This window comes from Taudactylus pleione, unplaced genomic scaffold (genome assembly GCF_031769625.1).
Source record: "Taudactylus pleione unplaced genomic scaffold, aTauple2 ptg000015l, whole genome shotgun sequence".
In the NCBI taxonomy this organism is placed as follows: Eukaryota; Metazoa; Chordata; class Amphibia; order Anura; family Myobatrachidae; genus Taudactylus; species Taudactylus pleione.
In genome coordinates this window covers 25,385,496-25,410,629 of record NW_028284417.1, presented here as the reverse complement: position 1 = coordinate 25,410,629, position 25,134 = coordinate 25,385,496, and the positions used below count along the sequence as shown (strand labels likewise).

The following is a 25,134-nucleotide window of genomic DNA, read 5'->3' as shown; positions in this document are numbered from 1 at the left end:
ATGAACCAAAGTTGCACTACAGTATATAAAACTCCATTTATACTCCATTTAATGTGCTTTATTGCACACCTGAGGGAAAGGAGACGCCCTCAGTCTGGATTAGCACCCCTACCTTATTGGTTTAAAAGCATGGAGTCTTGTGATGAATATGCACACTAGTAATAGGCACAATTCTAGGTAAGTCCTACAAGTTTTATATACTGTAGTGCAACTTTGGTTTTTTTTGGGGGCGTGGGTCCCCTTGGATTGTCTTTGGTTGATCTGTTTCAGGGCACCGCATTATAACACATTTTTCTTTTATAACACATTTTAACCCTTCACTGTTTGTTTATTATATATGTACCTCACTTTTTATTTTCATTCTTTATATGCAGCAGTAGCTGCTCCTAACTATCTCTTTCACACTGCACTTTTCTTACTATGGCGGTGCCCTGGGGCGGCTTAGCTGGGTTAGTTTGGGGGTATCCTGCGCTCTGGATTTGAATCTTAGTATGTTAGGGACCTACCCTACAGAGGTTACCTGGATATGGTGGGTAGGCCCATAACCTTGGCCAAGATTATGCTAAAAACCTCTATTGATTGCAAAATTTTATTGCATTTATATATTATTAATAATTTGGAGTTGTGCACCTGAGATTTGTCTGTTTTTGTGCCTGCAATTTGTCTCATCAGGTAGCACCTCCCATTATATATATATATTTAGGGTGTGCAGTCCAGAAATCTTTCCCATATACTCCATTTAATGTGCTTTATTGCACACCTGAGGGAAAGGAGACGCCCTCAGTCTGGATTAGCACCCCTACCTTATTGGTTTAAAAGCATGGAGTCTTGTGATGAATATGCAAACTAGTAATAGGCACAATTCTAGGTAAGTCCTATAAGTTTTATATACTGTAGTGCATCTTTGGTTCATTTTTGGGGCGTGGGTCCCCCTGGATTGCCTTTGGTTGATCTGTTTCAGGGCACCGCATTATAACACATTTTTCTTTTATAACACATTTTAACCCTTCACTGTTTGTTTATTATATATGTACCTGTGCCACAGCCTATGCTCTCTTGTGTGCATGCGCCACCTATAAGTGGGAAGATGGCGCCGCAGAGGAGGAGTGACCTGCTTGCAGATACAAGGTAAGATGCAAGGCATGGGGGGAGCCCACTGCTCAGAGGCCCCCTTGGGCGTTAATACTCCCCTTGACAGAACCCATTACCTAACACATTACACAACACAAATACACAGACACACCACCATACAGCACTTTATACCTATACACATACTGTTACAACACACATTCCTTATACGCAAACTGAATTACATCACACATATACTGCATTAAGTGTAGCGCTGCACCCACACATCTTCTTGTTCTAAGTTAACCTAGAAATACGGGACACCTTTCAGGGTGAGCCAGTCCCGAAATCAATCTGATTAGCGCTAGATTAACAAACTAATAATAGTACATTCAGGCGCACGTTTGTACACCGGGGGAAGGGCTTTTACTAGCGTTAGCATAAAGTCGCTGATGCAGATACGGCAAAAGATGCTAAATCGGTCAAATGTTGCATAGCAGGGAATCGGTATGATTTACTGCCGGACACATGCCCGGCGGTTGGAATCCCGACAGCGGCATCCCGGCAGATGAGGAAATCCCAGTAGTTGCTGCTGCACTGAGCCGGGATTACTCAGTGGAGCAGCACAGCAACTATTGGGCAGCCCCTAGCCTCTCCCATGCCCATTGATTTCTGAGGACAGGGGGAGAGAAATGCGGTCACGCCCCCAAGAGTGTTAAACATGAGTGGGCGTGACTTTACGGGATGAAGCCATGCCCCCTTCCGCCCGCACGAACGTGAATCACGGACCGAACATCGAAACCGGGTGCAAGTCAGCAGGGCCGGATTAAGCTCTGTGGGGGCCCCTATCAATAAAGGAGATATATATATATATATATATATATATACACATATATACACACATATAGTATCCCTTCTGCAATGCCCCCTGAAGTTGTGCCCCTTCTCCAATGCCTCCAATAGTTGTGCCCCTTGTCCGATACCCACAGTAATTGTGCCCCCTGCAATGCCCCCAGTAGTTGTGCCACTTGTCCGATGCTCCCAGTAGTTGTGCCCCCTGCAATGCCCCCTGTAGTCGTGCACCCTAAAGTAGCGCCCCAGTATTAACTCCCCCTCCGCGCCCACACACCTGTGAAAAACTAACCTGTCAGGGCTCCCGGGTCCCGCCGTCGCGACTGCCGCTGCCTGCTGGATCTAACTGGATCCAGTAAAGGCGCGCAGGCTCCTCTCATCGCGTGGGTGCCGTCATGACGTCACCCGCGCAATGAATCACTGGGAACGCTGGCCTCTGAAGCGATCAGAGGCCAGCGTTCCCAGTTAGTTGGTCACGATCTACATGCAGGAGCTCCGCGAGCTTCTAGTAGATCGCGACCAACCTTAGCCGGACCTGACCTGAGGCATGTGACCAGGGGTCGGGGACAGTGTGTGGGGGCCCCCTATATGTGGGGGCCCCTGGACGACCGCCCCTGTCGCCCTGCCTTTAATCCGGCCCTGCAAGTCAGGTAAGTGACGCCACTGTATGTTTCTGGCAAACTCGCACCTCACAGGCAGGTGAATTGGTTTCACGAATTTGGACAGGAGTTTTGTCCGTTCTTACTAGTGAAAAGTTACTCGAGTTTGGCCAATGGTGAAGTGAAGAGAGTTTGCTAACTCTTACACATTTTTTTCCCTCTATATTTAAAACCAGGACTGGCCCTGCAGCCAGGCGCTGGTTCCTAAATTATAGGGGAACCCTACTCGTTTTTCCCCCTGTAATTTTAGGAACCAGGACTGGCTGAGCAGCCCAGGGCTGGTTATACTTTTGAAGGGGGGACCCTACGTCTTTTTTTTTTAAATTATCCCTTCATTTACTATTTACAGGCAGAAACATACATGGATCACACTGATCTGTGTATGTTTCCTCTGGCATCACAAGGGGGGTGCGGGCCACACCGTGTGACACCATCCGAGAGGGCGACACCAAAATAGCAGAGCTGCTCTGCTATTTTGGTGTCACCCCCTCGGATGGTGTCACCGAACAGCCACACTGCAGTGAGAGGCAGGGGAGAGGCTTATCTTTACTGCCCTAAGGCTGCACAGAATGGCCTGGAGAAATGAGACAGACATATTTACTGCGTATGGGATTGCAATTGCAGTCTGCAACACTCCCCCAAAATGGACGCAAGATGCCTGCATTTAAGTCGACACACCCCGTTCCCCCAAACGCTCCCTGACTGTCAATCACATTGCGTCCAAATCATGGCTGTAACTGCCAATGGTAATGAAACTTGACGCACGAGCAGTCACATCCATCACTGAGTCAGGCCCAGTAAGATTAGTAAAAGTTATAGAACAAGCTACAGTACTACAACATATTTAATGGAATATCTGGACAAACCTCTGATTACTATAAAGCATAACTCAAGTCTGCCCAGCAACAATAATGGCACAAACTAAACATACTGCATCATGTGACTATAAGCTATATAACTACATTATATATTGAGCAAAAACGTAATTTAATAAAAAGCATCCTGCTTGCTAAATTAACGGTTATAACCATCTATGAGTACTTTGTGGCTTATGTAGAGTTGGATATATATATATTTTATTTGAATACAATATGTATTTCCACACTGCCCAAGGCAACCAAAAATGCGTAGGCATACTTCTGTATGCAGATTTCAGCTTGCTCTTGTGGTACCCCAGATCCTTGGTGTGCCTACCAATCCAGGTCCTATGGGGGTCTAATTCACAAAGATTTGCAGTACATAATTACTTATCACTATAGAAAGTGTTTGATGCGATCTATAGCTCAAATAAGTAGCAATTCATATACCCTCACCTGCTTTGCGAAGAGATGCGATATATGCCGTCCGGTTTTCTCTTTGTTTTTCATTTTGTTTTTGTTTCTTCCCTATCCACTGTGCCTAGCGAGCAGACAAGGTGTGTGGGACGTGGTGGCCTGCAGACCGGAGAGGGAGCGACGCTGCATGCAGACCGGAGGAAGATGGACACAGCATGCAGAACAGGGGGGCAGCAGGGACTCAGCAAAGTGAGGTGACCTCACAGAGTGGCGGCAGGTACAGCGGGGAGGCGGCAGCAGCAGCAGTCTGAAGTGAACTGGCGCAGTGCAAGGGGGGTGCGGGGGGCAGCGGGCAGTAGAGATAAGCAGTTCCGCTCATCTCTAGTTAAGAGATGGTGACCCGGCATATTCATATGTTGGGTCACCTTACTGATGGCGGTGGGGGTAGGGCAGAGCAAGGGGGCAATGGCTGGGCAGCGGGCAGTCAGAGGAGGTGACCCGCTATGCATATGTCGGAATATGCATTTCCCTGTGTTCTTGATAAAGGTCTATGTGACCGAAACGTTGGGCAAGTATTGACACAGTCTGTAGCATTGATTCTTCACACAAAAAGACCTGTGAGTGCCGCCTTTGTATTTGGACATATATGTGCTTGAGGCTATTCATTAACCTGCCGGAGGGCACCTGGGAACTTTACATGTGTACTAGTGGAGTGCCGGTATTTGACTATATATATATATATATATATATATTCCATAGACAAAAAGCCTTATGGTTTCACATGTCACATTAAGGCTTATTAGACACGATCTGATATTTCACAAAACCTATTAAATTTCTGCCACTCAAACTTCAAAAAGCAATGAAATTACGATCATTAAGGCTGACGCCTTAATGGACATGTTCCTTGTGTAATACAGATATGGTACGCCATCACACCCTGTGGTTCACTGCAGATTCAGCACTCTCACACAGTGAGATTGCTGTCACTCACAAAATGGTGGAGCTACTAAGTCACAGAATTGTGTGCTCATTGGAATACACACATGTAGTCTATGCAACTGAGGTCTGAGCAGTTATGTGGCACACACATCCCACTCAGTGCCTACAATCTTCCCATTCAGTCACCACAATAATCCCACTGGGTTCCAACATCCTTCTCACTCAAAACAGCCATCTCATTCATTACACACATTCAGCTCCCTAATTGCTAAAACTATCATACTCTGTGTATGCATGTACACTATCTGCGCCTCCATGCTGCTATAACTTCCCCAATCCCTACAGCTTGTGTTCTCCCAACCGTGCTAGTCTGCATGCCCTCATCCACACCAATATGTCTATCCCCAATATGTCTTTTCTATAGTGAAATCCCGCCGCTAAGCTCTCATTCACGTAGTACTGTCCTTGTAGGACAGTACTAATGGCCGTGGGTCCGCGGTGTTCTTTATTTGTTTTGCTAAGCCCGGGTATTGCCTACTTTGGACCGTAGAGGACCGATCCATGCATAGGAGACAGTGAGTATGGATATTTTTTTCACAGGTACCCTATGGATAATCTACTGGAGAAGGGGACAGATGGCTACAGGGATACAAAGGTGAGTATGTGTGCATGTGTGTGTACATGTGTGAGTGCATGTACTGTATGTTTAATAAACTTTTACTTTGTATGGTGTGTGTGTCCTGTGTTTATTTAAATATTTATTTTGCTGTAGAACTACCGGTACCAGCGGGCCCGTAATGCCACGCATGCTGGTACTTGTGGTTCTCCAAGTACCAGCATGCGGGGGAGGGGAGGCTTGCTGGGAACTGTAGTTCCACAGCAAAAGACAATATTTAACTTCTATTTTTTTACACCACATTACACTGTCAACCAGGCACCCACCACTCCAGGGGTGCTGGGGAGAGCCCTTGGCTATCAACCTAGGCCTGGGGTGCCCTGGAGAGGGGGACCCCTTTATTGGGGGGTCCCCAGCTCCCCAGGGATCCCCGGCCTGGGCTGACTAGCGATCAGGGTTGATGTTTCGGCTGGGGGGCCCAGTGATAGGGCTCCCCTAGCTATGGAATCAGTGCCCCGCTAGTATAAAAAAAAGTCTGGTGCTGGTTTTGGAAAATTCAGGGGAACCCTACTCATTTTTCCCCTGTATTTCCAGAACCAGAGCCCAGCGCTGGTTGCGATGCATACGGGGGACCCCTACGTCGTTTGTCTCCCTATTCTGGCAACCAGGACTTGTTCTGATTAGCCTGGTGCTGGTTGTGGTTAATACGGGGGACCCCTACATCATTTGTCCTCCGTATTTTGCACAACCAGGACTGGGCCACTAAAAGACCGGTGTTGGTTGCTCTTTTGGGGGGGGGGCACGCTGTTTTTTGTTTTTGTTTTGTTTGTTACACCTTACATTTTTTTTGCACACAGATGCATGTTTCACGAGCCTGCATCTGCCACTGACGCTAGCTACCTTCCGCGGGTCCTACTGCCTGCTGCATGCCCCACCAAGGCCGCACAGTCACCTGCTTTCTCCCCCGTGTCTCAGCTGCCGCTAACGCCCGCTACCTCCCCCCGGGTACCGGCCACAACAAACACTGGCTACCTTCCCCCCGGTCCCGGCCCCCGATACCACCTGCAGAGGACAGCCATCTTGCTGCACCCAAGTGAAGCCACAATGAGTACACCTGCTGAAGGCACCTACTGAGGCTGCGCAATGAATTGAATCTTTCTATCTCTATAATGGCGCAATTGTGAGGTAATAGTTTAAAAACTGTAAACTTTCTCAATTACCTGAACCCCAAAAGGCCCTACCCTGGAACAATAGCTACCTAATAAAACAAACCCCAAGTTTAAATTTGCCCCCTACCCTGAGACTTATTTATTTATTGACAGTTTCTTATATAGCGCAGCATATTCCGTTACACTTTACAATTGGAAACATTTATAGAACAAAACAGGATAATAACAGACAGACATAGAGGTAAGAGGGCCCTGCTTGCAAGCTTACAATCTATAGGTTATGCCTTCCCAAAAATCCCCCATAGAGAACAGCAGAAAAGTGGTCCTAACTGAGTGTCAGAAAAATTTAGATTGCTCCCAAATCTTAATTTTTTTTTGCCCTGATATTTGGCATGCAGCACCCAGCGACAGTTCTACCCACCAGTGTCAAATTTCAGCTCGGTTCTTCCTATAGCTTTTGAGGTATAGCCCCTTAAACACCATACCCCTCTCCTCCGGAATTCTCTATGGATATTTCGTTTTTTTTCCATTCAGCATTAATATAAGGGCATGACTGTGCCCTTATAAAATATATATATATAATTATATATATGTACAAACAGCGGGTAAAATAAGTATTGAGCACATCATTTTTCTCAGTAAATATATTTGTAATGGGGCTATTGTAATGAAATTTTTACCAAATGTTAGCAACAACTCATGCAATCCACCCATGCAAAGAAATCAAACAATAGATGTCCATATATTAAGTTGTGAAATGACACAGGGAAAAAGTATTGAACACATGAAGAATGGGAGGTGCAAAATGGCATGGAAAGCAAAGACACCAGCTGAATCTATCAGTAATTAGAAAGCAATCCTGCCCCTTGTCAGTGCAATTTAATATAAGCTGGTTCAGTCCAAACTGATGGTCTATAAAAAGATGTCTCATTACCAAGGTGTCACACAAGAAACATCTCATGATGGGTAAAAGCAAAGAAATCTCTCAAGACCTTCACAACCTTATTGTTGCAAAACTTACTAATGGCATTATTTACAGAAGGATTTCTAAACTTCTAAATGTTTCAGTGAGCACTGTTGGGGCCATAAACCGGTAGTGGAAAGAACATAATTTCACCATAAACCGTCCACGATCAGGTGCTCCTCGCAAGATTTCTAACAGAGGAGTGAAAAGAATTATCAGAAGAGTTGTCCAAGAGCCAAGGACCACTTTGTGGAGAGCTTCAGAAAGACCTGGAATTAGCAGGTACAATTGTTTAAAAAAAAACATAAGTAATGCACTCAACCGCCATGGCCTGTATGCACGCTCACCATGGATGACCCCATTGCTGAAGAAAAAGCATGCTCGTTTAAAGTTTGCTGCACAACAATTGGACAAGCCTGTGAAATACTAGGAGAATATAGTCTGGTCAGATGAGACCAAAATTGAACACTCTGGATGCCATAATACACACCATGTTTGGAGGAGAAATGGCCCTCCATATCACCCCAAAAACACCATATCTACAGTGAAGTTTGGAGGTGGGAACATCATGGTGTTGGGCTGTTTTTCAGCATATGGTATACTTCATTTAATTGAAGGAAGGATGAATGGAAAAATGTACTGATACATTCTTGATAAAAATCTGCTGCCATCTACCAGGATGCTGAAGATGAAACGAGGGTGGACATTTCAGCAAGACGATCCCAAACACACAGCCAAGAACACTCTCAATTGGTTTCAGAGAAAGAATATAAAGCTGCTAGAATGGCCCAGTCAATCACCTGACTTGAATCCAATTGAAAATCTATGGAAAGAACTAAAGATCATAGTTTATAGAAGAGGTCCATGGAACTTCCAAGATTTGAAGACTGTGTGGAAGAATGGGCCAAAATTAAGGCGGGTATCCACTTATAGATATACAAACGAGAGCATGATTACGACATTGCTGTCGTGCTCTCGTTTGTATATCTAGTGATGTGCCTAGACTGAACGTTCACTCGTTCAGTCCAGGCACATCCCTCATCCCCGCACATGCTGAACTTGACGAGATCGTCAGGTTGACCAGCATGTACGGGCGATGTCGGAAGTGACCAGCAAGCACGCGCATCGCTGGTTGCTTCCGACCAAAACATGCACGATGCATGCGTGATTTGCAAGCGATTGCACGATAACGACGTCGTTATTGTCCAATCGCTTGGTTAAATCGCTAAGTGGATACCCCCCTTTACACCTGAGCAAGGCATACGACTAGTTTCTCCAAACAGGAGGCGTCTTGAAGTTGTCATTACCAACAAAGGCTTTTGTACAAAGTATTAAATACATTTCAGTAAGCGTGTTCAATACTTTTTCCCTGTGTCATTTCACATTATTACACATAACTTAATTTATGGGCATCTATGGTTTGATTTCTTTGCATGTGTGGATTGCATGGGTTGTTGCTGACATTTGTTGAAAATTTCATTACAATAGCCCCATTACAAATATATTTACTGAGGAAAATGTTGATGTGCTCAATACTTATTTTACCTGCTGTATATAGATTAAATGTATACAGTATATAGTGTCAATATTAATTTTGCTGTTTATTTACTATGTTGGGGCTCTGGACCTCACAAGAGTAACTCAAAGCCAACATGAGAAGAGAAGGAGTGAGTATTGCAGTGGTGAGCAGCAGTAGGTCACGTGAGATATAACCGGCTGGAACCAGCAGCAGGTGGACAGTTAGGGCAGTTACGGAGAGTCCGGTGAGGTAACAGCCAGTGAGAGGGCTAGTATCACACACAACGGATTTGTCCGTCAGGCAAAACAATGGCTGTTAATTTCAGTGGAAGTTACAAACACACTGCACGAACATGGCATGGTCGCCGTGTTACAGCCAGGATAACCAACTGACCAGGACGGCTGCCATCCACGGTCTTCAGATTTAAAGAAGAAAAAGAGATTGAAAACACACGGCATTAACATTACACACGGCACAAAACCGCTACTTATGAAAGGGACTGATCCATGGAAAAAAAACCTGACCGTTTTTTTTTCTGGACGGACAAAACCGTTGTGTGTGTATTAGCGCAGAGGCCCTGCACTGCCAGTAGGTTACCTGAGGGTGTGTCCCTCTGGCTGTCAGTGAAGGACCGGCAGCCTCTGGACACAAGCAGAGGCAGTAACTGATCCTCCTAGAGGCTGGCAGAACAGGAGGCTCAGCACAAACAGATCTCCATAAGAGACAAATGGAGGAGAATCATCTCCCTCACAAATGGAGGAGAATCATCTCCCTCAGGATAGGGGAGTCGGAGGCGGCTCCCTTATCCTGACAGGCGGACAGTGACGCAAGGTGCAGAAAAACTCCTCCAGGGACAACCCTCTCCAGGGCAGCTGGATAAGCATCTGGACCAGGTCTGTAATAAGTCATTCAAAACAGCCTGCGCTACATTTCTACTTACCAGCTGCAGGTTCAAGATACAACTGTAATGGACAGGGATAAGCATAGCTATTCGGTGCACCTGTGCATAGTTAGATAATAGTGCTGAATAGCAGTGACGACCCACTGTATAAAAATACCATCAGTGAAAACACTAGCAGCCTAAAGACCGGCCGTTCACTCAAGAGAGTCGCTCAAATCTTAACAGCACATGCAGAGACAGCTCAGACCGCTAGTGCAAATTGCAGTAGACAGAACTTAGGGAGACACAACCTGGGTGCCAGATTGTATTCATATAAACTAAGCTAGTGGAGAGAACAGTTAGCTCCATTTACACAACCTGGGCAACGAACTGCAACACCATCTCTGTCAGCGCTGACACAACTCTGCTCATTAGTACGATATCAGCAAGTGCACCACCTTTACAGAAAGCACCGGATGGTATTATAGACAATAACTTGCATGTATGCAGCGAGTATTTTGAGGGAGTGAAGGAAACAGAATTCAGTTGATAGTGTACCTAGTGGGGCAAATTATTTAGTAGATTTGTAATATATTGTGGTAATATTATTTTGCTGACTTTAAAGTCTGGTCAGTTGAAACCAGATTTATTGTGAACTGTTTTATGATAATGTTCAACTATTTGTGTTTACTGAAATAATCTATTAATCCGCAGCTTCCCAAGGCTACAGTTATCGCTGCAAAGGATATACAGCCGTTCCAGCGATCCAGAGTAATAAAACATTCCTTTTATTATAGTGTGTTTTACTAGCTAAAGAGTGAAGACTTATTGCATTTTGACCTGTTGATGTATGCCATTTTCAAAAATGTATTTATTGTGTGAAGGTAACTTTTAATAAATTCAAACCCTTATTTGAAACTAAACTGGTGACAATCTATGCCTGCAACTACCTCCCTACCTCTCCGATACATCCAAAAGGACTATGGGCTCTATTTATCAACATTATTTTTACTAAAATAATGAGAAAAAGGGTGTTTTCACACCCTTTTCACATTATTTTAGTATCACCTATAGTTATTACAGGGCAATTGGAGTAGAATTCGTAAAATTGTACTCCAACCCCTAAGTATCACTTATTTTTAGTAAAGCAGATCGCATTTCCCATAACTGTAATGGGAAATGTGATCCGACCAGAGTTACTAAAAATAAAATGTGAAAAAATACCGGGGAAAGCCCTGTGATAATAACGCCACCTGGAGGTGGCGTTATCCAGGGTCTCCCCCGGTTACCGGACTCCTGCCCTGCTCTAAAGGGGAGAGCAGAGCCGGGAGCCGTTCCCAGTAATCAGCTGTGTGGTCTAAGCAGACCGCAAGCTGATTACTGTAAAAAAAAGAAAAAAAAAATTTAGTTACCTGACTCCAGGGACCGGTGATCGGGCCTCCGGTGATGACTCCCCTCCGGTCAGCTGGTCTCCCATAGTGCACTGCTGCCTGGTCATCAGGTGATCGGGCCCCAGTGCAGTATGGGAGATCACCTGACCGGAGGAATGGAGAACATCACCGGAGGCCTGGAGCATGCAGGTAAGTGCTATTAAGGGAGGGGGAGTCGCGGGGGCGGGGCTTAGTGCTGGGGGGTGGCAGCGGCGACCGGTCGGCGCATGCGCGGGCACTTAATCACTGTATTTTTTGCGAAAATACCGTGATAAGGCTCCGAAGAAGATTTGCAGGGACAGAGCTTTATCACAAGCTCTGTCCCTGTAAGGGATTTGTAGTAAATCCCTGTGATATTGCCTGAATTCTCAATGCGAATTCACTCGGTAATATCACACTACAATCTGCATTCAAAATGCGGATTGTAGTAAATAGAGCCCTGTGAGATCTATTTAGCCCTGAAAGACAGAACACCATTGCACCACACCAGGTTCTATCTTTTAGCAGGGTGTTATACATTTATGAATGAAGACGGGGACCAGGGAGGGATAGGGCTGGCGAGCGAGTGGTGGCCAAGTACAGTTAAGGTGTTTTCACAGAATTGTGACTGAGTTACATTTGGATGCATGGTAAATTTACACCGGTGAGGAGCTGGTAACTCTTGCAGGTGCCTAAGGGCTGGGTCAACAATATGCAGTGATCGTGATGACAATCTGCAGCACTAGATTCTGATTGCTTATTCACTTCTCTAGCTGATAGTACTTAAATAATTAGTGTGGCTGCTATATTACAAGCCACAGCCGTCTATTCGTATTACTTCACTGATATTATTTGTAATGGAACAGGAAAAAAAGATTAATATTTGATTTTAAAAGGCAATATAGATAAATATATATTATAATTGAAAGTAAATATAAATAAGTATATTGCATATGGTAAATGCAACATTTCAGTATAAATAACACTGTCAGGACATTATTGTCTCTTGTGTATATGACATTTCATTACAGTATTAGATTGTGGAAAACGGGCAACACTATCAGCTGGAAGCAGCAAGAGATGGATCTGACTGTACACATACAGGGCTTCCATCAGCTCTGTTATTTTTTATGAAGAATTTTCACAATAAACAAGGCAAAAACTATAGTGGTCCCTATTTCAAATTAGGTGTTGCACAAATATAAATAAGCAATTAAATGGATCCATGTACTTTTTTTTTAAATTCAACATAACATATCAAAAGAATTATCGTTAGTATTCTTTTAAGGGAACTAAGCCATAGCAATAAGTCTGGCTGCCTACACTGTCAGAGATGCCGCTGACACTTATTTCATGCATCTATTTTTGCATCGGCCAACAAGTCTAAAAAACACTACCTGCATAACCTTGCCATCCTTCCCCCTGTATAACGTGTAAAGCTGGTACGCCCTGGCCTCGTGCGGAGGGAAAGGTGGTGAAGGGCCCCTGTGTTTACTCTTTCTCCTGTGATTATGACCGGCTTGCTGACCGCCACAGAAAGGTTGTTGATCTGCAGGTGACGTTGGGTCTGAAAGAGCCGAAATCTAAAGAAATATCAAACAATACATTATACTTTAATTGGATCACACTTGCTTTTGAACACACAGTGATTCACTTTTCAAACATGTTTTTCTATCATTTCTTAATTAACATAAAGCCTAATTAACATAGAAATATTATAGCCCATATTCATTTTGCTTTTCAAAACTGTAGCAGATCACTACTGATATGTATGTTAAGCTCCCAGTCTGATGGGTGGGAGCCAAGCCAAGGATTAGGGTCAGAAAGAATAAAATAGAATGTTATACAGTAATAGAAATATATGTAGGCGTCCTGTTGCCCAGACACTAGTCTAAGGAGAAACAAAATAAACATAAGTCTGATGTTTGTAATAGAGATACATCCTATACCATGTGCATGGCTAATCGGGAACAACTATAAGCCAAGCACCTATACAACAGTGCTAGCCGAATTCCTGAGATGGTGCAATCATAAACACTGTTTGCTTTAACTCACTGGTTCCCAAACTGGGTGCCACGAGGCACTTGCAGGGGTGCCATGGGTTGGTCGTCCAGAACTGAATCAAATTATTTATGGTAATGCGAGAGGCAAAAGCAGTGCTGGTGGCCGCCAACCATAAACTATGTAGCCAAGCAGAACCCTGTCCATCATCCTAATCCTAATGATAACAAGTAAACATATTATTTCCTCATTTATCTACTACAGTATATTTCACTTTATAAATAGAAGCTTGGGATGAATATGTATTATACTTTATTATTCCTGGACTATGAGAATTGGTAGTAGGTATTCCATACCTTCCAAACATCCCTTGGTGGGACAGTCCTGATTGTGGAGGACTGTCCAGCCATTCCTGCGAACGGGTATTTTGTCCGGTTTGGATAAGTTGGACGGGATTCCTGCACAAGCAATGATCAAAACGCCCACAGTGTTTGTGTAGCCGAGCACTTCCCCAATGTCCCGCGGCCACTCCCCCAATGTCCCGCGGCCACTCCCCCAATGTCCCGCGGCCACTCCCCCAATCCCGCTTTGGGGATCTCTTAATGCAGGGAGGTATGGGACTGTATTCCATTGCAGCTACCTGTTTTTATTCATTAATATTTTCAAATCAACATGTCCTCCAAGTATACACAGTACATGTACAGTTATTAACCTTTACATTATTTAGCTCAGTCGTATAGTGTTTAGTACACAGTATTGACCATTAACGAGACCAGTGGGACAGCTTCTATCCGTCCTCCATGACCAATGGTGGAACTATCGAGTGGTGGGACCAGGTGCAACAATATGCCTCCCCCACACACACACACTGCCTATCCCCGCCCCCGCCCCTCCCCCCCCCCAGCCCTGGAAAAATGTAAATTCCGGCATGACATTAGATTCCTGGGGCAGCGAGGAGGCAGAAAAGAAGAGTCAGGGGTGAGATATGGGGAGGGGCCCCCTTCTGCTCTCCTGTGTCCGGACCGCCTCCTCCCTCTTCTTTACGACCCACGGCATGGCGGTGTACTGATTGTCAGTCTGACCTGGCCCTCTGATAATGCCGCCAGCTGCGGCCCCTTCATTACACCGCCACCAGTACCGCCCCTGTACATGACCCAATAAATGATTTAGTAGTAGTGAGAGGAGTCTGATGTTTATAAGACTGATTTATCAGATAGCAGAACATTACAGTATAGCTAGGTATAGGCAGACCTACAATACCTTTTCTTTAATCTTCCCCCTCTTTCCTTTCCTCTGCTTATATCCTGCAGTAGCAGCCGGGCGTTGCTCATCCTTGCTATCTCCTTGCTTGAAAGCAGCCTGTTCACTACTGTGGGTGTCATCGGCTGCGGAAATGCTGGCCTGGAATGACAATTCAGATGTTATTAATGTAATAAACCGAACAGTCAACATATTTTACACATCATAAAATAAAATTATTATTTGATGTATACTACTAAAATGACATTTATGACATATTTTTAGCTACAGAAAACTACAAGAGATTAACAAAGGAAAAATTTCAAACTTGAATGCAATTTACAGATGTAAAATATTTGCATGAATTCCTCGATCAAAGAAATTATTTAAAAAAAGACTGAAAGAAGAACCACCCTGTCACCTCCCTAATATGTAATATATAACACTACAAGGGCTGTACAACAACACTGTCATCTCCATAATGTGTAAAATATAACACTACAAGGGCTGTACAACCACACTGTCATCTCCATAATTTGTAAAATATAACACTACAAGGGCTGTACAACCACACTGTCACCTCCATAATGTGTAATATATAACACTACAAGGGCTGTACAACCACACTGTCATCTCCATAATGTGTAATATATAACACTACAAGGGCTGTACAACCACACTGTCATCTCCATAATGTGTAATATATAACACTACAAGGGCTGTACAACCACACTGTCATCTCCATAATGTGTAATATATAACACTACAAGGGCTGTACAACCACACTGTCATCTCCATAATGTGTAATATATAACACTACAAGGGCTGTACAACCACACTGTCATCTCCATAATGTGTAATATATAACACTACAAGGGCTGTACAACCACACTGTCATCTCCATAATGTGTAATATATAACACTACAAGGGCTGTACAACCACACTGCCATCTCCATAATGTGTAATATATAACACTACAAGGGCTGTACAACCACACTGTCATCTCCATAATGTGTAATATATAACACTACAAGGGCTGTACAACCACACTGTCATCTCCATAATGGGTAATATATAACACTACAAGGGCTGTACAACCACACTGTCATCTCCATAATGTGTGAAATATAACACTACAAGGGCTGTACAACCACACTGTCACCTCCATAATGTGTAATATATAACACTACAAGGGCTGTACAACCACACTGTCATCTCCATAATGTGTAATATATAACACTACAAGGGCTGTACAACCACACTGTCATCTCCATAATGGGTAATATATAACACTACAAGGGCTGTACAACCACACTGTCATCTCCATAATGTGTAATATATAACACTACAAGGGCTGTACAACTACACTGTCACCTCCATAATGTGTAATATATAACACTACAAGGGCTGTACAACCACACTGTCATCTCCATAATGTGTAATATATAACACTACAAGGGCTGTACAACCACACTGTCATCTCCATAATGTGTAATATATAACACTACAAGGGCTGTACAACCACACTGTCATCTCCATAATGTGTAATATATAACACTACAAGGGCTGTACAACCACACTGTCATCTCCATAATGTGTAATATATAACACTACAAGAGCTGTACAACCACACTGTCATCTCCATAATGTGTAATATATAACACTACAAGGGCTGTACAACCACACTGTCATCTCCATAATGTGTAATATATAACACTACAAGGGCTGTACAACCACACTGTCATCTCCATAATGTGTAATATATAACACTACAAGGGCTGTACAACCACACTGTCATCTCCATAATGTGTAATATATAACACTACAAGGGCTGTACAACCACACTGTCATCTCCATAATGTGTAATATATAACACTACAAGGGCTGTACAGCCACACTGTCATCTCAAGCTTCACAAAACAAGATGTGTGACCATTAAAAAGTCAACCAAGAAAGGAGTAACAGACGTACTTTACTGTCTGCAATCTCTTCTCTGGGCACTGACTGAGCTCTCCTCTCCTCTTTCAGCTTTTCTCTTTTCTTCCTCAAGCTTCTCCCACGACTAAAACGCAAAACCTATAGAAATATACATAACATCATTAGTCATATCCTTTGAACATGTACTTTATCTTCAAGTCAACAAGTCCTCCAAGTATATACATGTACAGTTATTAACCTTTACATTAATTAGCTCAGTCGCATAGTTTTTAGTACACAGTATTGACCATTAACGAGACCAGTGGGACAGCTTCTATCTGTCCTCCATAACCAATGGCGGAACTATCGAGTGGTGGGACCAGGTGCAACAATATGCCCCCCAGCACTGGAAAAATGTAAATTCCATTGCAGTGGTGCATCTAAAGTGTACTTGATCCCGCCAAGGGCTGCATTATACATAACCATAAGATCACATTATGCAGCCAGACCACTAGCATGAAGCAATCACATAGCCTAGCTTACTGTATGCTCTGACAGCTAAGCAATACAGCAATACAGACTATGTGAATGCATTGTGATATCAGACACACTGATGAGGGCAAATGACTCAGGTATGGAGGGCTGCATACTGATCACCCCTCATTTATACATCTTACATACCAAACATATTGAACAGATAATGAAAAGTTCACTGACGGGCTGTCATTGAAGGTTTTATACAAAACAAAAAACACAGGATATGTCACTACTATAGGCATAACTAGCACTTGTGCAGGAGGTGCTGCTGCTACAGGGCCCAAGCTGCCTCCAGGGCCTGCTGCTCCCCTTGCACCAAGTCATGCAGCACTATCTGCAATAGTCAAACTGCTGCTGCGGTGCTGCCTGCCCTGCTGGGACGTCCGTAGGTGGAGGAGCGGCCTGAGCACCGCAGCAGAGTTGGATTAAGGGGCGGCGCTGGGATATGTGTACTGAGCTCCCCCTATCTGGTCCACCCGCCCTGAGAGCGCGCATTTGCCAGCTGCTATTATGCACGGCAGAGCAAGAGGAGAGGAAGCATGTTGGACGAGGAGAGGGGGAGGACCAGATGAGGAGGGATGGAGGGGGCAGCCAAGATTAGAGGGGGCAGGCTGAATGAGAAGAGGGGGCGGCCCAGATGAGAAGGGCAGACCAGTAGGAGGGCTGGGTCAGACAAGAAGCAGGGGGAAGGGGTTAAAGGAGAAGAAAGAGTTAGCTGGGGGGAGAGAGGGGCAGCAGCAGGGGGGTTACAGCCAGAACAGAGAGGGTTAGCTGGAAGGGGGGGGGGGGGGGGGTGCAGGATCAATAAAAAGGAAAAAAAATGGAGAACTGAGAGTAAATAGAGAGATAAGGAAGGGAAAGAGCCGGAGGTACAGGACGGAGGACAGAGCACATGAGAGAAGTGAGAGCTGAGGGGATAATGCTGTCTGATTGGGGGAGAGGGACTGTGAGTTAAGGATGGCAAAACATGCAGCTTCTAAAGATCTGGTGTGCCAGTAGAGAGTGCGAAGGGAGCAGACCTGCAGGCCAAGTTCAGCAGAACATTAAGGAACTAGATCAGCCGACAGGGCTGGAACCTGTGCAGTCAACAGTCTCAAGGTTAGTGCATTGCTGTGTGAACGTATACAGTTTCTTTTTAATTATCAGGTCTTACACTGTATGTAAATGACATCTCATTCTCCAGCTTTCCCATCCCACCCTCCACCCTGTCAGGCCCGCTCCCACCCCCCCCTCTGCTTTTTTTACCTCACCCCGGCCACTTTGTCCTGCTCCCTTACCCCCCACTGTCACTTTGGTGGAGTGCTGAGGGCCCTTTCCAAATTTTGCAATGGGGCCTGCAAAGGACTAGTTACGTCCCTGGTCACTACTAAGGGGCTGATTCTTAATTGGACTCAAATCGGCTGTAGTTGTGTAAGCCTGATATACTACTTAATGCTACCGCCAGAATCCATAGGCCTAAAGCGGGGAATTGTATGTCTCAAGAGGAAACCCGTGCCGCCCATTGATAATGTTTAGTCGGGCTGGAAGAGTAAAACACACTTGAAAAATGCTTAGACTGAAGAGATGGGTGAGAGGAGGTACGAAAGTGGGTTCCCTGTAGGAATACAATGCCAGCTTTAAGACCACGAATGGAGCAAAATAGTAATGATCGCTTCTGGGGGGTATTGAGACCTTTGACATTCATGGAAGCGAAGGTCAGGCATCTTAATGGATTTAAAGAGCAAGACTAGATATGGGATGAATAAAAGAACGTAGGATCCCGACTTGCTTAAAGGGTAGGGGAAGGGAAAAAAAGAGGTGAGGTAAGAAAAAGAAAAAGCGAAGGAGAAGTCTGGATGTGGAATCCCCAAGTCCAGCGGAGGATAACACACATAGAAATTAGGACCTTAGAGTCCAGAGAGGTTTAAGAGACTAAGGGCTTTTTGGTCTCTCTTGTTGTTTTCTTTTTTGTATGTGTTGTTTGCCCAACAATATAATAGAGGAACAATGCTGCAAATCTGCAGCCTATTGGGACCGGCTATCAAGACCTCTGTAAGATGGTGGGTTGCAAAAGTAGTCAGCTGCGACAGCACATATAATAAAATAAAAAGGAAGGGTCAGTAACCCAACATTGGGCTCATCACTGCTGCCTGGGCATAGAGAACGGGCCCCACAAGGTCAGCAGGGTGTCGTAGAGTATATTGCTGGAGTGCAGGACATTGAGAGCGGACCAGCCAACAGCCCAAGTGTCCTTGGGGTGAGGGGAGCCACGCAGGGCACTAGCCGGAGTAATTGGCTCCCACCAGGCAGCAGCAATAAAGCCGCCGGAGGTCAGCCACTTGTGCGGTCAGACCTAGGATGAGGTTGCCGCTGGAAGTGAGGCAGCCACTACAGGGGTGGACAGCGTGTGAGGGAGCAGCCGGTGCACACAGCTCCTGCAGCCGAGTGCCACTGGGGTGAGAGGAGCCATGCGAGGCACCAGCCGGAGTAATTGGCTTTCACTTGGCGGCAGTGGGGTAGAAGTGGAGCCGCAGGAGGTTAGCCACCTCTGTGGTCAGACCCTGGGTGAGAATGCCGCTGGAGGTGAGGCAGCCGTTAGAGGGATTGCCGGCACGCTAAGAAGCGGCCGGTGCATACAGATCCCGCAGCCGGGTCCAGATGACGCTGAACCTGAGGGAGAAGGAGAGCTGGTAAGCGGGTACTCGCAGGGAGGGAGGGGAGGGCAGGAATCCGGTTCCGGAGCACTCCATGTCATGGGCTAGTGCAGGGCCCTCGCCGCATGCAGTCCTAAATCTAGATCCCGGCTTGAGAGAGGTGACTAGGCCACAGTCCGCAAAGGCACTTAAAAGTGCCGCCCGACTCTGTGGATTGAGCCCCTCAGTTGAGTGTGACTAGAGGTATAGTTCAGGAGCGCCAGAAGGCTTCTAGAGGGTCAGAAACTGTATGTATTTGCGTGTCCGACCGGAGCTGCTCGAAAGTGTGACCACTCTCCATGCTCATCAGGCTACGCCCCCGACAAACGTTTTTTTATTTTGGTTATGTTCCTTGCGGATGATCTACCCCATTCCTCCCTTGGTGGGACAGACTCCAGTTTGTATTTATGTTTTGTTTTCACCAGTTTTATTCGGTAACTTTCTTCACCAGGGATTAAATTGGAGGAGTCCTCACCACCCCCAAAGACTTCCCAGGTTTCATTGCTAGGGCACAAACTCAGCTTGTACCTTTTTTCTGTGCTTCACTGGTTCTTATCACAGCTCTGGACAGATAACAGACCTGTACAAATTGCTCACATTCCCCATCCTATGCCATTTTAAAGTGCCTGGAGAAAAAACAGCTGCTTGCACCATATAGGAAATGACATCTAGTAGGTTGTAGTACAACTATAAGAAAAACACATTGTTTTTAATGCATATGGCTTGCACTGAAACACCTTTTGTTATTGATCATCCAAAATACCTCTCAAACAAAAAAGGGGTCTTATATACCCTTACTTACATGAGTTAAATTAAACTTATAAAATACAGTAAGATGGTCAGCATTTTAGGAGGACATTAGAAGATTAAAAAGCTTAAATTATGGGTGGTCAGGGGATGATTGTAGACAGTATGCATCCAGGGAGGACGTAGACATATGCGAGCCCTAAAATTGATGCTGGATGTATGAGGACACATCTGTCAACCCAGTACATAGAGAGCTTTTTACATTCCAACGGAGCTCTCAGTGTTTGTCAATGAAACTATGAATACTGTACCTGTGGTGCCTTGGTGAGAAGAAGAGCCACATCTGAATTATTATGGTGTCTTGCAGTATCCAGAGCAATCTGACCAGCCTAAACACAAAATGTAATATAGAAAAGGTGTTTAGCTAATAGAACATTACAAAATGCCTATTAATAAGGCACTGAATCAATAATTCTATATGGAAGGTTATTTCTCCCTATTGTACACTGCAATATGCTAATCTCCAGCAGCCATGACTCACAGCTTTCTGTGTGATAATTTGTTCCTGCTAAGAGGCCTGGCTTCTCTGTACAATACATCTTGGGTGGTGAAATACATATACCGTAATTTTAGTGCATTAAAAAGTCTAGATTCTGACAGCCATTATGGGATTGTATTGATATATGGCTCATTTTCTAGATCATTTTACTCTGAAGTAAACCCAAATAAAAAAAATATAACTACTGTATCAGTATAATCTAGCCTTAAGTAGAGAGATGCTAAGAGAGGATTTCTAAGCTTTCTTAATACAAGCTAATGCTGTGTCAGTGACATCCAATACGTATAACATATGGAAGGGAGATGTGGGTGGGGTATTGGATTAAAAATGAAAAAATATATTGTATATTTATAACACTGACTTACAGCATATCCAACCAGATGCAGCATTTACTCTAATTGCCATCAGGGGCAGGGCCATTGAGAGCTCTAACGGCCCCAGGTACTGGGAGGGGGGTGACCAAAGACATGATCACTCCCCCAAAAAAGTAAGGAGCTGCTATGCGCAGTGACGCAATGCGGCATTACGCACTCAGCATGGGGGGGAGGGGGGGTTTCAGTGTGATTGTCTGTAGAGCAGCAGTGAGAGGAGCAGCAGCAGTCTCCGCTCTCTTAGTGCCCGATGTGCCAAAGTGGCTGGGCTGCTATACAGGCACTGTCAACAGTGGGCATCACTTCTCAGTGTCTTGTTTTTTCGGGTACTGTCCCATCCCACTCATGGGCTGGAGTAAATGTGAAATGAAATGGGGACATGATGTCTGGCCAGTCATAATCCAGCTCTAGTGAGGGGTATTTCTGTGGGTGAGGTATGGGGTCAGGGAGTGGTGGTGAGTGAGAGGTATCTCTGTGGTGAGTTATGGGGTCAGGGAGTGATGGCGAGTGAGGGGTATTTCTGTGGGTGACATATGGGTTCAGGTAGTGACAGTGGTGGTGAGTGAGAGGTATTTCTGTGGTAGAGATATGGGCTCTCCCCATTGACTGATACTGGGAGAAGGCGTGGTCACCTCCTCCCAGCATCAGTCAGTGAGATGGAGCCGACCGGGAGAGAAGGTGCGCCTGCCCTGCACAGCGCGACCATGGATCAGGTAAGTCATGGAGTGAAGAGAGTGCAGGAGGGGCCTCAGACCAAGGGGGGTCCACGGGATGAGAGCGGGTTCGGTAGGCTGAGAGGGGGGCCTGTAAATTTTTTTGCTATGGGGCCCCCGTAGGTATAGTTACACCCCTGATGCTCATGGTTACAGGAGGAGGGTGGTTTGCACATCAAAACTGTTATAGCAAAAGCCATGGACTCAATGAGAAGCCAGCAACTACTCTACTTGTGGTTCAAAGAGGAGGACTTGTGTATTTGGGGGGGAAAGGGGGGTGGGGGGGATGCTTGCATTACTTGGTAGCATAAACATATCCTGTGCTAAGATCTTAGATCAAATTGCTTGTATAAATGATTATATACAATACATAAAGCATGAAATTAATTGCAAATTAGACACTTTTTTTTAATTTGAATTTGCTGTTGATATCTGAGGGGAGATGTATGATGTGGTGTTACCTGTAATTTTGGTAACTGCACACGTTATCTGCTGCTAAGCACCCCTGCCATTACCGTTGCTACTATACATAGATAAGACGTTGATCTGGTCTGGCAATGTATGAACGTCAGAGGCAATGACCGTTACGACAACTGCAGCTATTGATTTCGACAGCTGCAGTTTTTGCTGTCGAAGTACAACAGCCAGGGATTGTGCATATGAAAAAAAATAAATAAATATATATATATATATATATATATATTTTTTTTTAAACAGAGCTGCGCCTGCTGCTGGGAGAAAATGATTGAAATGCTAGTGCCGGTCACACAGCCGAAAAAGGGGGAGTGCAATTCGCCCGACATGCTCTCCCTCTCCCTCCTCGGTAAAACACAATTTAATACACTATAATGGGCGAAGCAGGTTCAGACATTTACCGCTTGTTAGCCGCCCCTTCATACATCTCCCCCGTAGTCTTATACTAAGTTCATAAGAATAAATGTGCATAGGGTTATAGGTTCATAGGAACAGCAATGGAAAGAGAAGACACAGCGCCTGATTCAGAGCTGTACGCTAATGTAAACGCATTTGGGAATTTTGCCGCTTAGCAATTGCTAAAATACGCTAATGTATCAGCCGGCAGAATTTGTATAGAGACGCCCACCAGAGCCCTCGTAGCTGCCTGTAACTGGCTACACAAAGGCAGTATTGGACGCAGATCCTCAAAGAATAGAATGGCCGTGGTAACTGAGACGCTGTAGCTTTGTTCTCTGCGTGCCCAGGAAACAGGCCAGACATGCCTGTGTCTTGGCTGGAACTCCCTGTAACCGGCCTCTTCCTGTCAATCGATTGCAAGTGAATTCTCACAGTGAGCTCGATCGCAATTCATTTGCAGCACGTGCAGATTGCGGCTGTGACACATGTGCAAATCACCGATAAGCACTCAACTGTGTGAACATCGGAATAGCTATCAATTCTGAATCATATAATGTATACTTGTATAGCATGAGTAAGACACACTTACATTATTAAGAAGTGCAGCATCAGCTCCTGCTTCTAAGAGGGCTTTAATAACCTTCCTATGATTGAGAGCAGCAGCAACATGGAGAGGTGTATCACCAGCCTGCAGATTACACAGATACAACAACATGAGTTTACAATTTAAGAACTTCCACTTCTCTGAAAACTGTACATGTCACTGGATATATTTAAACATACCCCAAAGTCTAGCTAGTTGTTAACATGGTTATCAGCAAAATAGTCTACTTATGGGTGGTCCCTGCAAAATAGTGTCCGATCTTGATGCGTTTGGACAGCTTTAAAAAGTGACAAGACCTAAAGAGGCCTTGTAATCAACAGGAAAAAAAGATTGCCAATGTGCTGTATAATCAAACTTACATTGTTTAAAATGTATTTCTGCTGGAGACAATACTTAACAAGGAATAAAAACTAAAGATGCATTCTACAACAGATGTTTTATACAAATGTAATTCATGCTACACTTCCCTATATGAGGCTCCCCCTTCTAACTCACAACTTCATAGTCGCTTACTTGGGGAAGCTAAACTAACAAAACTCTCTCCAGCCCAACGTGAAATCCTTAAAAGCGATATCGAGGAGATAGAGGTCTCCATGGTGATTTCTCAACTTCCTAACAACAAATCCCCAGGGCCAGGGGGATTCACTGGGGAATACTATAAGCTTTTGAAGCCCAATATTGTCCTCATTCTCACATCACTTTTTAGAGGAACCCATAAGAGCCAAACACCTTTTCCTTATTTCACTGACTCCCCCACAATTTTGCTGCCGAAACCTGGCAGAGATCCAGAGTTGGTATCATCATATAGACCCATAACTCTGCTCTACCAGGATATTAAATTACTATCTAAAATCATGGCGAATCGTCTCCAATCCATTCTGCCTGATCTCCTAACTCCACACCAGCTTGGATTCCCCTATGGGAGGTTTTCGGTAAAAGGGGTCCACACCACAGTGGCTGCAATAGTGTCAGCATAACATAATAAATAAAACCCCGTCTGCTGCTATGCTTCTCAGCCTTGATGCTGAGAAAGCATTTGATACTGTCTCTTGGGGTCATCTGCAGAGGATTTTTGAAATCAGGGCCTTTGGTCACAACTTTTCTTAATTATTTAGATATCTGTACTTTAATCCAACCATATCCAGAGCATGGATCTCCTATCATAATGACGAGAGGGACACTACAGGGATGCCTTCTTTCTCCATTGCTATTTAATTTTGCCCTTGACCCCCTTTTAAGAATAATGCAATCCTGGCCTACTTTTCAGGGTATTAAACTGGGGTCTCATGAGATAAAGCTTGTGGCCTTCGCAGACGATTTATTATTATATATATCTCCTCCCCCGAAAACACCTTGTCCCCCATATTGCATAAATTAGGAGAATATGGTTGGGTTTCAGGATTCAACATTAATCCTGATAAGTCTCAAGGTATGCTCCTAGGCCCGCTACACGCCCTTCCTGGAGTATAGACTTTCAGATTAAGTGGGATTCAACATCTATTAAATAGCTAGGAATATTCCTACCAAAAAACATCCACAATCTATATA

The 25,134-nt window shown here is 44.7% G+C and overlaps 1 protein-coding gene across 5 annotated transcripts in view; it reads right to left on the bottom strand.

Annotated features, from left to right (window-relative positions):
- The window catches only part of ANKRD6 (ankyrin repeat domain 6), a 241,361-nt gene that overhangs the window by 10,319 nt on the left and 205,908 nt on the right, over positions 1-25,134 (bottom strand). For all 5 annotated transcript variants that reach the window (XM_088472020.1, XM_088472018.1, XM_088472022.1 and 2 more), the window contains exons 8-12: positions 23,572-23,670; positions 20,778-20,855; positions 16,565-16,669; positions 14,614-14,754; positions 12,750-12,935 (exon numbers count right to left, since the gene is read on the bottom strand). In XM_088472020.1, coding sequence (XP_088328146.1) covers positions 12,750-12,935; positions 14,614-14,754; positions 16,565-16,669; positions 20,778-20,855; positions 23,572-23,670 — 609 coding nt within the window. The remainder of the gene's footprint in view (positions 1-12,749; positions 12,936-14,613; positions 14,755-16,564; positions 16,670-20,777; positions 20,856-23,571; positions 23,671-25,134) is intronic.